At 43.7% G+C, this 15,508-nt stretch overlaps 1 protein-coding gene across 2 annotated transcripts in view; it reads left to right on the top strand.

Moving 5' to 3' along the window:
• CAPN15 (calpain 15) overlaps nucleotides 1-15,508 on the top strand; it is a 95,945-nt gene that overhangs the window by 49,733 nt on the left and 30,704 nt on the right. For both annotated transcript variants that reach the window (XM_036738439.1, XM_036738440.1), the window contains exon 2: nucleotides 13,305-14,790. In XM_036738439.1, the coding sequence (XP_036594334.1) occupies nucleotides 13,327-14,790 (1,464 nt within the window). In that variant the 5' untranslated portion in view covers nucleotides 13,305-13,326. The remainder of the gene's footprint in view (nucleotides 1-13,304; nucleotides 14,791-15,508) is intronic.

Genomic DNA, 15,508 nt, shown 5'->3' with positions numbered 1-15,508 from the left:
AACTGAGAGCAGGATTGTCACTATTTTGTTTCTGTCTTTGTCTTCTTGTAGGTCAGTTAATGTTTGCTTTATAAATTTGGGTGCTAAGACATTTGGAACATAGAAGTTTTTGTTTTATTTTTTTACTGATGTTGGTTTATTGTCTGTGGTTCCTTTTAGCATAATGTAGTTTCTTGTTTATACCTTCCAATTTTTTAATGTTTTTACTTTGTGAGATAGCATGATTGCAACGCCTGCATTTTTTAATTCACTTGATGCATAGTAAATGTTTTTCCATCCCTTCAGTCTTACTTTGTTTATGTCTTTGTTTTTTAGATGTGTTTCTTATAAGCAGCAGATTTTAGGGTTTTCTTTTCTTACCCAATCTATTATTCTTTTTCATTTTATCAAATTGTTTAGTCACATTTAAAGTCACAAGGGTTAGGTTTATATTTTCCTCCATTTATCTCTATTGTTGGGGGTTTTTTCAAGTTAAGATTTCCTCTCCTCTTTCATTGTAAGCACAGTCCTGTTTCTTCAGTTATTTTAGCTTAATCTTTTTTTAAGATGGCCCTTTTCTCACTGACTTCTCCTCACCCCCAGTCCTCCCCTGTATTTTACTCTTTTTCCTTTGGAATTTTGTTTCTTAATTCCTTTTTATTTCCTGCTTTTATCTAGTTATTTAATTCTTCCCTTTTTTCTCATTTAGTCAGGTAGATTTCTTTTTCTTCTCTTATTCTTTAATTCCTGTTCATTAGGGTTTTTTATTTCATTTTTTGCACCCCTTTCCAGAGAAGATTTCTCTCACTTTATTATCCATTCTTTTATTCTGTCTATTCTAGAACCTCATTCTCTGGTTCATGACCCCTATAATCATCTAGTCCCTCTCTCTCCATATCCTTCATGAAATCAAAACTTGCAGAGCTATCCATCCTGGGCTTTCCTCTTCATGTAGTTTGTCACTGCCTTATAGAGCTTTTCCCTTGGATTTTCATTTTCATTGTTCCTCACTCTCCAAACAAAACCAGACTCACACACCCCACCCCCATCCCTGATTATACAGCACATCATTGATTTATGCCTTGCCCTTGGTTACTTTTTTTCCCTATTTACCTCAAAATCTTCTCCCTGGGTCCATGCCCTCCTACTCCCCCAGATGTCACTTGCTCCCAGAAGTTCTGACTCCCACTCTTCCAAGGTAGGACAGGTTGTCTTTTCAAGCACCAAATCTCCCAGACAACACCCAACACAAAGTCCACATCTCCTTTCACAGAATGTTGTTCTTCTCCCATAGGAATACTCTTCAGTGGAATTCCTTCCTACCACCAAGCAAGTCCTTTTTCCTTTTTCCCCTCTTTTCAGTCCTTCTCCCTTCCTCCTCTGCAGGCTCTTCTTTTCCTCCGAAACAACAGGGGTCACCTTCTCATTGATAGCCTTTAATTTGACCTGGGCACATTCACACCCTCCCCTCTATTCTCCTATCAACTTTATTTTTCATATATACTCCCATTTTATAACATAGTCTTACCAAAAAACCATTGATTCTGTCTGTAGGCAGGGTGTCACCAGATTCTGTGGACACAGTCTTCACTGTTACTTCTACCTGACTTCTACCTTCATCCTGTTCTCCTTGTGTACATTTAGAAAGAAGTCTCTTACTATTCTCTGCTGTTACTCTGCTGTTGCAGTCCTTGGATGCTGCATTAATCCACTCCTCCTACAGTTCTATTGTTTGGGGTATTCGAAAAACAAATAACCTCTTCAGTTTTGGTTTTCGTTCAAACAGTGTTTCAAACACCTCTATTATTAAATGTCCATCTTTTTTCATTTATGGTTCAGCTGAGATTTTCAGGGTAGATCACACTGGGCTTAGTTTGGAAGTAGTTATGCTTAGATGTCTGAACTCATTTACTAGATCTGGAGGCAATATTTCCTTCTGCTATTGATGTTTTCCCTATTGATTGAAGCAGTTCAAGGTCTTTGAGTTTTCTTCTTCCTAAGACCTTTGGTAATTTCAGCCCCCCCCCCCCCCCCCCCCCCCGCACCCCTTATTTTTCCCTCTTGCTCACTTTCTGACTCCTTCCTCTCTGATGGTGGGTCACCAGGGGACTGGATCCAGAAGGTCTCAGCCTTCTCCAACACTGGGCAATTCATGGTTCACCAGTCTGAGTTTCTGTCTCATGTGATTTATAGCAGGGTGGAAGGGGGCCCAAATTGGTCCCAGCTGGATGCTTGGCTCTTAACCTCAGGTTAGGTAGAGCACCATGCAGTCCCCTCTCACCCACTGTCCTGTTCCAGGGTCCTCTCCCACACCTTCTATTCCCCAGTTCTCTAACCTGTCACTGGCTACTAAGACTGCTTCCCTACTGATTCTGTGGGGTTAGTTCCTATACTTTAGGTCTCATTGGCTTTACCACAAAGGGGGTTGGGAAGTGGAGTTGGGCCGTATATCACATGCCCAGTCCCTTTCCCTCCACTGTCCTACAGAGATTAGTTGCAATGCAGAATGATGCTGTCACAGCTCTCATGCCAGCTCTCCAAGGCCTTGGAAAGGGGGGGGACGGACAACACTGGGCTGTAGGCATGGGTTTTGTTGCAAGCCTGTGGGTCTGATCTTTGGGTCACTTACTGTGACCTCACTGTTCATCGTCTGCTGGGTGGTCAGGTAGGGGGTGTGGAGTGAACTCAAAGAGGGAATCTTTTTGTAACCTCCTTTTGGTTCTGGGTATCCAGACCAGGAAGACAGCTGATATGCTTTATTTTTGGCACATAATTTCTGTCTGAGAGAGGTTTGAGAGGTCATGGGCATCAGAGAAAATGTCTCCTCCACCATCTTGTTGGTCACATGGCCAGGAGTCTCTTTCCCTACCTCCTACAACACTTATGAAAACTGTGTGTATCTTCTTGTACTTCAACACAACCACGAATTATTACCATTTTATAATATGATTTCACATTCAGACTCTTACAGGAGATCAGTAAACACCATGCCTTAAATTCAACTACATCCTGAGAATCGACCTTGTTATGGTGTTGATTGCCAAGAGCTAATGAATAGGTTCCCAGGCTTCCTGTGCTCTCAGAGGTCTTGTGGGCACCATTTGCCAATTTCTCCTGCACTGACTTGCACACAGTGGGCCATGTAGCATTAGTGCATTTAAGCTGATAACTTAATAGTGAATACCATATGTTGCATGGTAGCTGAGGGAGCCGACTTTGGGCAGTTGCTTCACATTTCCTGTCTTCATATTGCTTTCACATAATGGGTTTGCATGCTTTTTAAGTGTTCTCCTTTGAAGATATTTTACCAATATTGTCCAGTTCATTTTCCCTACACATTTAAGAGCCTCACCGTGTTCTCACATCCTTATTGATCAGGTTAATGGGTGATAATAATCATTTAAAGCCACAAATAGTTCAGAAGCCTTCCTTTATCCCATAGTGTCACCTTTTTCTTTCTTCTAACTTCTTGGAGGCAGCAGATTGTGGAAGTAACAGTAGTCTTGATGCCAGAAGATCTGAGTTCAGTCCAAGGTCCACCACCCAAAAGCCATATGACTAGTCAACTAAGTCCCTTAACACTCTCTGATCTTCAACTTTCTGTTCTGTAAAATGGTGAAAATAACATATTACATACATCCCAGGGGCATCAAATGAAGTACTTTATAAAGTCCTTTTAGAAATTTGAGACTGTTTTTTGCTTTTTTACTTTCCAGGAGCAGAATTGATCATTTTAACTTTCAATTCTCTCCTCCCGCTCCCAACCTTCTGGTAAAAATGGCAAGGAAATGGTGACCAAAAGTGATGGGAAGAGCTAATAATAATAACATTTCTGTCGCACCTTAAGATTTACAAAACACTTTGGAAAGAATCTTGAGACATTCATAAACTGGATTGTGAACCCTGAGGCAACTGAAAATTGGCATTAGTTAGAAAGAAGGCTGGTAAAACTGAATCCTGTTGAAGAAAATTATTTGGCTGTCATGGGGGTTAGGACTAGAACCTAGGTCTCCTGACTCCTGAAGTCAGTATATACATAGCACCAAACTTAGAACATGGCCCTTCCATTCCTTCATATAAGGATGCTCAGTTCTTTGAGGAAGGGCATGATGGAGAGGAAAGAGGATGGTTTTGGTGTTTTTCTTCTTTGCCCATTTTCTGCCTAACCTGAAATTGGCTCCTGGGAAGCAGGAATCTGAAAGGCAGTGGTTCTGTTCTAGAACTTCATAATCTGTGGGATTGACCACCAAGATCTTTTGTTTGACCACAGGAAGGGAAGTAATGCTAGAAAAGTTCTATAATCGATAGTCCCTGTCCTTCCTGTTTTCATTTCATTTCTCTTGGGACTCTTCTGACCCTTGTGGGAATTGTGGGAAGGCCCCAAGAGCCACTGCTGTTTTTGCTGACCTAATAGTTCCCAAGGCTTTTTACTATCCAAACATAAATCACATCTTCTACCCAGGCTGGTAGGTTTTATGGTGGAATTTGGCTGTGATGACTGAGCATCTAATGGCCTACTCCAGAGGACTGGAGACCCCTTGTTCACAATTGATCTTGGCTGCAGTTCCCAGGAAAATAAGTGATGTCCTTTGAAAATTTGGCATCTTCTTTGTGCTCTCCCCAGGAGATACTGAGTGCATTTTAAATTCAGTTTGATTAATATTTATTGAATGCCCTTGGGGCACATAACATTTTACAATATTGGGTGGTAGAAAAGGAAATCCAGTTTTAATTCTTAGCTAAAGAAGAGAAGCTCACTAGGCAAACTAATTTTCCTTTAGTATAGAATCCAGTGTTGTGGCTGGATTTTTTTGTTGTAAGAGGTATGCTTAAGAGGTTGAGACTTCCACCAAGAGATCAGAATGAGTCTGCCCGTGCCATAGCCCCAGGGGATTTCCCATGTCCATAAGCTGTACCAGGTAAAAGGTCTTTCAGGATTAATTGCTTTTTTATTTTATTTTTTGTCTGTAATATTACTGAGAAAATTTATTGGCATTTAGGAAAATCATCCAGGTAAAGTCCATGGAGAGTTATTCACCTAGGCCAGATGTATTTCTAGTTCAGTTCCAGATTAATAATGATGTTATTTCTGTAGACATGGTCCAAAAGTAAATTGTTGAACTGACCAAATAGCACATTGTAGCATTTCAGCACTAGAGGCTTTTGCTACAATATAATAACAAGGACGTTAATGATTCTTCTTATTTGGGTAATTTGGTGATGAGAAAGTAGAACGCCTTGAATGTAGAGGCCAAAACAAGATGTTGCATATTTCCCATGAGCCATAGCCATCTCTTCCCTGTTGAAGAGCTCAGGAGGGTTGTGGATTTGTATTGGGATGAACATATCTATGCAGTTTAGTGTCAGAAAATATATGATGTCCTTTTTCCGAGTGTTATTTCTTGATTTTAAGTGTTTTTGAGTGTTTCTCCTCTGAAGATTTTTTCCTGATTTTTTTTCTCTTCTCTCTTTCCTCTTACCTTTTGCTCACATACTGAGTCACCAACCCATGTTCCAGAATGTATAGTAGAAAAGAGGGTGACTCAGAACTAGGACATGAGGGATGCCAGGCCCATCCATAACTACCAATCCTACAAAGATCCTGGAGCCATAGCCTAGAAGAAGATTTGCACACCTGCTTCCCAGGACTTAAGTGCCAAGGAATGTATCTCGGCCTAATTGAGGATCCTGAAGTTTGGGCCTGGGGATGTTTAATGACAGCTGGTGGTCTGTCACAGCTGTCCACTTCATTCTGGCCCCACACACAGTTCTCCCTTTATCCAGTCTAGGTTTTCCCCATCCTCCCTTTGAGAGGATGGTGGTTACACTGAGTGAGGCCCAATAATGGTTTGCATAGTCTGCGTGCTGAAACTAGGGACCCAGGGGAGAGACTTAGACACCGGAATGGTTGCTCTTCCTGTTGTATCTTAGGCTTCAGCAAAAAAGGGATTATCACAGAGGTTTGGTCTGGAGCTCTGAGAAATAATAGAGTGTTGCTTGAGGGAAAAGCAAATGAGATTTTTTTTTTAAAGAGACAAGTTTTCTTCCTTTGTGAACCAGAAGGATTTGGCTGGAATGTATTGTGTTAGACAATTCAGTCTTCATACCTTGTTAAGAAGAACAATTGATTTTTCCACCAGAGAGAGTGACTACAACAGATTTAAAGGATTTTTTGAGGTATGGAAGGCCTTTTTCTCCCCTTGCTCCTCCTCTCCCTCTCCTCTTACCTGGATTTTGCCATAGAAAATAACACAGAGAATAATCTAGCAAAGTCTGCTTTGCTCTAGGCAACCACACATTTTGATATTAAAGGTGGGAATCCCCTGATTTTGGGTTCCCTCCACCCCCCCCCCCCCCGCCCCTGCAGTTCTTTCACGGTTTACCGTTTTCTCATTCTGGTTATAAAGCTAATATCCTGTGAAAATCTATCATGTTCCAGAACTGCTTTGGCAAAAAGTATATTTGGCCACCTGGTCTCCCTATATAAAATGTCCTTATCTATAAAGAAGTCATGCCGTGTGAAGCTTCAGCCCCGGGGGAGAACTTTGCCCTCAGATCCTAGTGGGTGAAGATGGCATGAGTAAAGGAAAACCATGCTTCTTGCTTAGGAGAGAGAAATTAACTCTACCTTTACTTGTCTCTGGAACAATAAAAGCAAAATTCCCAAGAGTTGGACCAAAAGGTATAGCATGCCCCCTAACTCTGCCCACAGCCTATTCTTCCAGACTTTTGAGACCCACTGGAGCCAGCCTGAAGGTTTTAATTAAATATTATGGTATGCTTGTGATGGGTCTCTGTTAGCAATACAGCTGAGCTTAATATTATTTTCTTTTCCCTTAGGAGATGAAACCAGGTCTGCCCCTCTATTGCTTTACTCCTGGCACCACCTCATCCTATCCTCTCACATGGAGGCAGTCTGTTCCAATTGAGCCAAGGGGTATTTGCGGGTCTTAACTTGATTTCTGTTTTTGTACTATTTTTTTTCCATCCTCCCCCACCTCCTACTTTTGTTAGGTATTCCTGATGTGTGGCAAGGCTCTAGAGTTGGGTGGCATTCATGTTGAAATCTACATCTTAGCCTGTCATTTCCCCACATTGGCAATTGTTTTAGTCAAAATAAAGTTACCTTCTGAAATTTCTGTGGCGTCTTCAGCCAGAATGACCAGGACAACTCTCAGCCAGAGATCCAGGAATATCTAAGAGAGAATGTGGGCTTAGCTAGATTGAGTTGTTTGTTGTCATATCGTAATATTATTTCACTTACTTGAGGCTCTGTCTTTCCTTGTTTACTCAAAAGCTTCTCTGATTACAGTACGCTAACACTAGCCTGGATCTCTCATGACCCATGAGACCACAAGGAAGAAATATAGTCTTGGGGAAATTGAATCTTAATTCTCCAGAAAATTCACTCTAGCCCCATCTCTCATTGGATCAGTATAAGCAGAGAGGTCTTGTTCCTTCTCATTTTCTCCTGCTTCCTAAGTGACTTTTGTAACCAAGTGCTTAGGGCCTAAGCAAGCAGTAGTTTCATTCAAAGAAAGGGATAGTTTGAGCTGTGGACATCTTCTGGAGTTGTATTGAAGCCGTAATACATGGCTTCATGGCTCCCACCCCTAAATCTGCAGTGTGTTCCTTCAGCATCTTCCCTTCTAAATCCCCAGCCTTCTCATTGCCTCAGAACCAGAATGTCTTTATAGCCTCTTGGGCACAGCTTCAAAGACCTATGTAATTCAGAAAATATTGGCGAATTAGACTGGCTCCTTGGGCCCTGGAAACTAGCTGACCTGTAAGGTCAGAAGTAGACTTTAGCCATATAGCATTCACCCCAGTGCCTTCTTTCAGACTGAAGCCCTATGAGGAAAAGAGGGATGTGGCTTCATAGGGTGGCAGCCAGACATAAAACATTCCAAAGCCTGCTACTGATTTCCTGTGAGACCTTGAACAAATGATTTGATTTCTCATGGTCTCAGTTTCTTCCCATATAAAATGAGGCTAATAATCCCTATATTACTTGCAGAAGTGTTATATCCAGTGGCTCTTTGACTTCATCAGTTTGCAGTTCTTTCACAGGTTCAGATTGTAGCTCATCTATGCCTTCTATCATGTGACTCTTGTCTTGCGTGGTTTCATAGATCCTGCAGTGAGGAACCACCTAATATTGTTAGAGGCTTTCCTCTACATCTTTTTTCATTTTGAGGATACCAGTGGAGCATTTGAGCTAGACATCTGTTATCCTTCACTTGTATCTCATGACTGTCTCACCTCCTTTTCTAACTGTACATTTCTTAGATGATATCACTTAGACATAAGAAGATAGAGAATAGGCCTCAAAGTCAAGAAGACCCAGGTTTGAGGTCATCTCCGACATATGGTGTTTCTGTGACTTGGAGCAAGTCATTCAACCTCTCAGTGACCCCTAGGTAATTCCATTGAGGCTACAAACTGCAGAACAGTTGCTTCAACTCCATTGGTAGCGGAAGTTTCCTCTTCAGGTGCTCTCTTCATCAATGAAATTATAGATCCAAGAGGAAAAAAAAATCCCTTATTCCATTTGTGGAGTATAGGTAATCACTGAAAATATTCTGTAGGATAATATTTTACACATGCACACATAATTATTTTAAGTACTGTGCAGTTTCCTAAATGCTAGCCCACTCTTTCTGCTATTCAGTTCCTTGACTATCTGTAGTGCATCTATCTGCTGCCCAACTATGTACTGATGTCTTGATTCAACAAGCTGACCACTCGTAGGTATGTCACAATTTAGCCAAGAGGCATTTTACATCCATTTAGTTGGTTCTATATAGATTATCGGGTAATCTTATATCTCATCATGGGGATCCTTTCATATTCTGGAGCTCACTGCCATCAGAACAGTATTCACAAACAAGAAGATCTAAAGGTCATCCAAGATTCATCATCCTCTTCATTTTGGATCTTTGTGAGACATTATTCATGACAGAAGTAAACACCTTTAGTAAACATACATATCTCCATTTTATGCCTTCTTGATGTTAAAGAGGGTCACTGAACAGAGGTTGTTATGATCTTCCTCTCTGTCCTGTACTAGTCAAGATGTTCCAGGGACCTTGAGAGGGAATGAGATTTCTTGTGAGGCTGGATAACCGTTTTTCAAGGATGTGGTAGAGGACACAGGTTGTACTCTCCTCAAGTCCTTTCCAATTCATCCTGCTAACCACTGCTAGGTGATAGGCAAGTCTGGTTTCCCTCACAGTAATTCTCTTTTAATTTTCCAATAGATCAAATATCTCTAAGGGTTCCTGCCTCATCATATATTTCTGGGCTTTCATGTCTGTCTGTCCCTTGTAGCCACCCCTTGACCCTAGGACCGTAATAGTTCCCTACCCTTTCCCCATAGCTTTTTCAACTCATTCCCCCATATCCTCAACTCCACTGACCTTATCTCTCTTGCCAGCCCATTCTCTTCACACTCCATTTCAGCCTTCTCTCTGGTGGGAAAGGTGGAAAGTGGGAGAACCTTTTCTACATCTTTGACAGTGGTAATTCTCCCACCCCACAGCTTCATCAGAGCTCATTCATCATTAGCCTAGAGGTATGACTTAGATTCGAATTTTTGCAAGAGGCTGTATGTGTTGTTTATGGTGTAAGTGGCCAATACCTCAGGTCACAAAGGCGTGTAAAAAGCCAGCATCCAGAGTAATCCCAATAACAACCCTGGTCGCTGGCTGGGGGATTTTCTTTACTTTGAGCATTTGTGCCAAGTGCCAAGAAATAAAGGACTTGAAGTGAGTGGCCTTCTTCTGGGATTGCCAAGCAGCAAATCTGTGTTCTTGGAGAGGATAGAAGTGGTGCATTTTGTTTTCCCTCATTCTGTCCTGAAGAAGATGGATACTAATCAGTTTTTCCAAGTTTGCCCAATTGAGAAACACTCTTGAAATATATATGCTCAGTAAATGGGCTCATGTAAGGAACTGAGTCTTAAAGCATTTTTATATTTCCACGAGGAGCGAACCCTCATTTATCTCTCTCCATTTCTCTCTAAAGAAATGCATGTTATTGAAGAATTAAAAATCCATTTTGTCACTCCCATCCATTGAAGTCACGTTCCATTGCTTCATCATGGTTATAAAGGTGATCATGGGTTTTTGAAGGTTATGCCAATGGAACACTAGTCCTTGAAAAGCTTCGGGCATAGATCGAGCAGTAGACAGTATGTCTGTCATTTGGCAGCGTCTAAGTTCATTCCGAAAAGTATCACTAGGATGATGAGATACTTCTGCCACAACATTATGAAACAGTTATCAAAAACCATCTGCAGTATTGTAGGTAGCTTTACATTCTGCACAAGTTCAGGCAGTACCCACATCAATGAAATCCTGGATCCCTAAATTGCTGAAATTTCCACATACTTTGTGGTAAGGGTTGGAATGGAACCATACAAACTCCATTGTGTCCATTGCATTCCAGGTTTGGACAGAGGACATGATATGCTCTCTTTGTTTGTTATGATGTAACCAGTACTGATACCACACTGGACATTTCTATCTTTGTTCAAATAGTCATACCCCTGGTTCACTCCATCAAGTCTTTTCCCCACTCCCAGTTAGCTGTTTGTGGTCTTATGGGATCCAGTCTATAGGTTGAACATTCTATCATCCTTTTTACATACCCCACTCAACCTCTTTTTGAATGAAAGGCTGTCTGAAATATATCTGACACCCCTGGCCTATGATGTACCTCATTTGTAGGTGGTCATGTATGTCGTTTTTTTCTGCTGTGTGCTTGCTCCCTGACTTCCAGGATTTTGTGTTTCCTATTTTGTAAAAGTGGATATGGAGCAAGGTACCTTAGACTCTTAACTTTTAGAGCTGTCAATAACCTTTGACTATAGAATGTCAGAGCTGGCCATTACTGTAGAAGGTCAGAGCTAGAAGGGACCTTAGAAATCATCTAGTTCAACTTCCTCGTTTTACAGATGAGAAAACTGAGTCACAGAGAGGGGAAAGGATTGTGTTGAGAGCTTAGTTCTTTGGGACGGTGCAGCGACAGTTGGGTTTTGTTGTCTTGGCTCAGCAGGAATATTACCCTGCTAAGAAAAGCATAACCACCCAGGATTATTATTACTGTTGTGTTATTATTGTTTATGGTTAAACATTTGTCTATTATCGGTAGTCAGCTCACTGCTGTGTAGAATACAGAACAGACATAGCCCCTGCCCAGGGGGGCGTCCATAGGACATATCATTGATGAGTACCTCAGAATTCATCTAGTCCAGTATACTTATTTTACAGATGGAAAGCGAAACCCAGAGACATTAAGTAACTTTCCCAATGTCACACAGGCAGTAAGTAATTGAGTCAGGATTCAAACCCACTTCCAGTGCTCCTTCCACTCTGCCATGCCAGTGGGAAGATCCAGGGAAAGAAAATGAAAGGAAGAGGAGATAGGCTGAATGGGACACCAGGAGGATCCAAAAAAGGCAGCATGATTGGATGCAGAGAGCACCAAATATGGAGTTAGAAGACCTAGGTTTGAGCTCTAGCTCCACCATTTACTTGTTGAATGACCTCGGGCACATTATTTTACCTCACTGAGTCTCAGTTTCTTTATTTGTAAAATGGGGGGAAATATTTTCGCTTTTCCTACTTCATTGGTTCGTTCTGAGGAAATCAGTTTATAAACATAAAATTATTGACGTTATCTTTGTGACTCTGGGATTGAATGTGACAGCATAGTCACCCAGCTCACCCAGGTCAAAGCCTTGAAGCTGTCCCTTGGGCCAAGGGTTGAATAAGGAAGAGCTGGGAAAAGGCCAAGTTAGAAACCTCCTGGCCCTGGGAGCAAGAATATATGTGTAGGAATGGGAGCAGATTGGCCTGGGCTTCTCACAGTGGCAGCTAGGGCACATCTGACTCTTCCTCTTTTTCCCTTTTTTTTCCTTTTTCCTTTCTTGTTCCCCCACTTTGGGTTTCTCTAGCTGTACTCTTTCATGTCTCCCCCTTTCTTTGCCTATTGCTATCCAAACTTACCTTCTCATCTCTTCAACATGCTTTGGTCTGTGAGTCAGTCACAGGACCTTCCTTTTCCTATGCTTGTCACCTCTTGAAAAACATCCTAGACGTTTCAAAATTGTTTTTACATGCAGCTGGGAAATAAGATACACAGGTAATGGGGTATAGAAATCTATCTGGTCCTACAAGAAAGTAAGGGCGGGGGAGTGGGGTGATAGAAGGGAGGGCAGACTGGGGAAAGGAGCAATCAGAACACATGCCATCTTGGGGTGGGGGGGGGGGAGGATAGAGATGGGGAGAAAATTTTTAACTCAAAATCTTGCAGAAAGGTATGTTGAAAACTAAAAATAAATAAAAAAAAAGAAAGAAAAATATCCTAGGATCCACAGTGAGGGCATCATAGACTCTCTTCAGGGGCAAGGTGAGTGAGGATACTGAGAGAAGGAGCAAATGACTATAAATGTGGGGAGGCTATTGGGCCTCAGGTGAGAGTATGGAAGCTCTCTTCAGCCCCTGGTAGCTTTAGAAAAATTATTTGACTTCTTAAGAGTGGAAGAATTGTAGATTTATAGCTGGAAAGGACCATAGAGGCCATCACGTCCAGCTCTCTCATTTTACAGGTGATGAAACTGAGGGCACAGAGAGGTTGTGACTTGTTCGTGTTCAAACAGCTAGTAAGTGTCTGAGGTGGGGGAAAGCAGGTGGTTGAATTGTTTCTTAGTAGAGTCAGACAGTTTAATCACAAAGTTGGAAGGGACCTTAGAAATAATTTAATCAGTAATCTCCCTTGCCTCCCCTTATACCTGGAAAATGATCATTCATCTTTTCAACAATCCTGCTATCTAGTAAGCACTTAATAAATGCTTGCAAATTAATTGATTCTTAAAGACCTCCAATGACCAGGGAAATCACAGTCTCATCAAAGCAGCTTGTTCTGCTTTTGGGGAACCATAGTTCTGATGGTTAAGAGGTTTGTCCTTGGGATGACCTGCCTCTTCCCTGACCACCCTCCCCCAAAAAACCTTCTATTTGTTGATCTTAGAGTTTCCCTTTGGTACCGCAAAGCACAAGGGCAGACTTCCCCCAAGGCTATAGTCTCTTCATCTTATTGGTCCCTTTCTTCCTCTTGATGGGAATCATGTCTCCTCAACTTTCCCATTCCTACAGCGTGAATCGAGTTGGATACAGCCCTAGGACAGCTTGGACACATCTGGATTCCTAAACCCTCAGACTCTTGTGATTGGAAGGCAGCAATAGGCCGGGGACCCAAGTCCTTCGCATTCACACCAGACACTTATGCGCTGGAAATGACACCTGTCCCTTCTTTTGCAGCCACACCCATTCGCCTGGTTCTATGGCAGCAGTCCGGGAGTGGTCCTGTACCCGGTGCACTTTCCTGAACCCTGCCGGCCAACGCCAGTGTTCCATCTGTGAGGCCCCCCGACAGAAACCTGACCTTAACCACATACTGAGACTCAGTATGGAAGAGCAGAAATGGCCCTGTGCCCGCTGCACCTTCAGAAACTTTCTGGGCAAAGAGAACTGTGAGGTATGCGGCTTTACTCCAGACCCGCTGCCAGGGACGTCCCCACTACCCATCATCAATGGGGTACTCCCCAAGCCCCCCACAATCTTAGTGGAGCCCAAGGGGAGCTGCAAAGAGGAGGCCGTGCTAAAGGTGGAGGCCGGGGAATCAGGAGGAAAAAGCCCTGAGGAAGTGGAGCCACAGAATGGGTGGGCCTGCCAGCGATGCACCCTTCACAACACTCCTGTCGCCAACTCCTGCTCTGCTTGCGGAGGCCCACGAAAACTCTCGCTTCCCAAGATCCCCCCAGAGGCCTTGGTGGTCCCTGAGGTCATCACTCCTGCTGGCTTCCATGTTGCCCCTTCCACTCCTCAACCCAGCCTGCCCACAGATCTCTCTGAGTCTGACTCCACCTCAGCTAACCAAGATCCAGCTGCTACAGAGCAAGAGCTCCCCAAAATGCCATCATTCAGTCCCTTTTCCCCTACCCTGCAGAACAACCCAGTCCCTAGAAGCCGCCGGGAAGTACCTCCCCAGCTACAGCCACCGGTGCCTGAGGCTTCCCAGCCCACAGCTACCCCTGGCCCCAAGGGATCCCCCCAGGGGCAGGTCCGAGCACCCACCACCACCCGCTTCCAAGAGATCCTATCTACCAAGAGGCTGAGCGTGCTGGAGGAGGAGGCAGAAGCCAACCCACCTCTATGGAGGTGCAGCTCCTGCTCCCAGCATAATCCTTTAGGCACCTCTAGGTGTGAAAACTGTGGTGTCCTACAGGGCAATGATGTCATTGACCTGACTGGTGACAGCGTCCGGTTCACCCCTGCTAGTCCCTCCAGCCCAGACTTCACCACCTGGTCATGTGCCAGATGCACCCTTAAGAACCCCACCGTGGCTCAGAAGTGCAAAGTCTGTGGCTCTTCTAAGCTGCATGGCTTCCAAGAGCATGGCAGCGGGGCCTCTGCAGGGGAGCCGGCTGCCCGCTGCCTAGACTGCAGTGCCGATAAGCCCGGGGACTGCTGCTGTAGCCGGGCCCCCTCTGCTCGTAAGGCTGCCCGTCTCTTTGCCTCACAGCCCACTCCACTCCCTGAATGGGCCTGCCCAGCCTGCACCCTACTTAATGAGTTGAAGGCCAAGAACTGTGCTGCCTGCCACACCCCACAGGGCTATGTGACCCAGCGCAAAGGAGCCAAGCCCCTGACTCGCAGGGAGAGCATGCATGTGGAGAAACGGAGACAGACTGATGAAGGCGAGGCAAAGGCTCTGTGGGAAAACATCGTTACCTTCTGCCAGGAGGCAAGTATGGCCAGGGGTGGGACAGGGCAGCAAGTGGGCTGTGGGCTAGACAGAGGGAGGGGAGCTTCCGCAGAGGGGACTCCAGGCCCCTTGTTCCATTAGAGTCTGTCAGATCTCCTGTCTCCCTAGAGATAGGGCATAGTTTGGTCTGACCTTCTCGGGACCCTTTTTTATTTCAGTCTTTCAGCTTTGCCTCTGACATTACCCTGCTTATTTCCTCCTTGTACTTAAGCTTTTCCATTCTTTGTCCTTCCTGTGTCCTCTTTCCTTCCTCTGACTCCTCTTTCTCTTGCTTCTTCCGCCCCTTATTCTTCCCTCACTACTTCCTCAGCCCTTGCTTCTTCCATCTTTGCCACTTCTGCCCCTTCCTCACCTTCCTTACTCTTCTCTCATTTCTTCCTGGGCTCTGGTATTTGATGCTATAGGATGGGACTTTGCCTTTGTCATTTTGCCACATTCTAGCTTCAGTAGGTGCCCATCTTTTCTTCCTTTGTCTCAGGGCTTTTCACAGAGAAAGGCCTGAGGTGCTGGGCTAGGTCAGGTGCCACTTTCCAAAAGGCAAAGCAATTCTGCATGTCAGGGAAGCTGAGAGACAAACTCTCATGTTATTCATAATAGATACAGGCAGCATGTTTACTTTTTATCTGTACTGAATGTCCAGTGTTGATTTCCATGTATGAAAAGTAAGCTTTGAGTTTCTCTGAGGCTTTTCCCTTCA

The sequence above is a fragment of the Trichosurus vulpecula genome, chromosome 9 (assembly GCF_011100635.1).
Source record: "Trichosurus vulpecula isolate mTriVul1 chromosome 9, mTriVul1.pri, whole genome shotgun sequence".
NCBI classification, from domain to species: domain Eukaryota; kingdom Metazoa; phylum Chordata; class Mammalia; order Diprotodontia; family Phalangeridae; genus Trichosurus; species Trichosurus vulpecula.
Note: the sequence above shows the minus strand (reverse complement) of the source record. Positions and strands in the feature narration are given on the sequence as shown.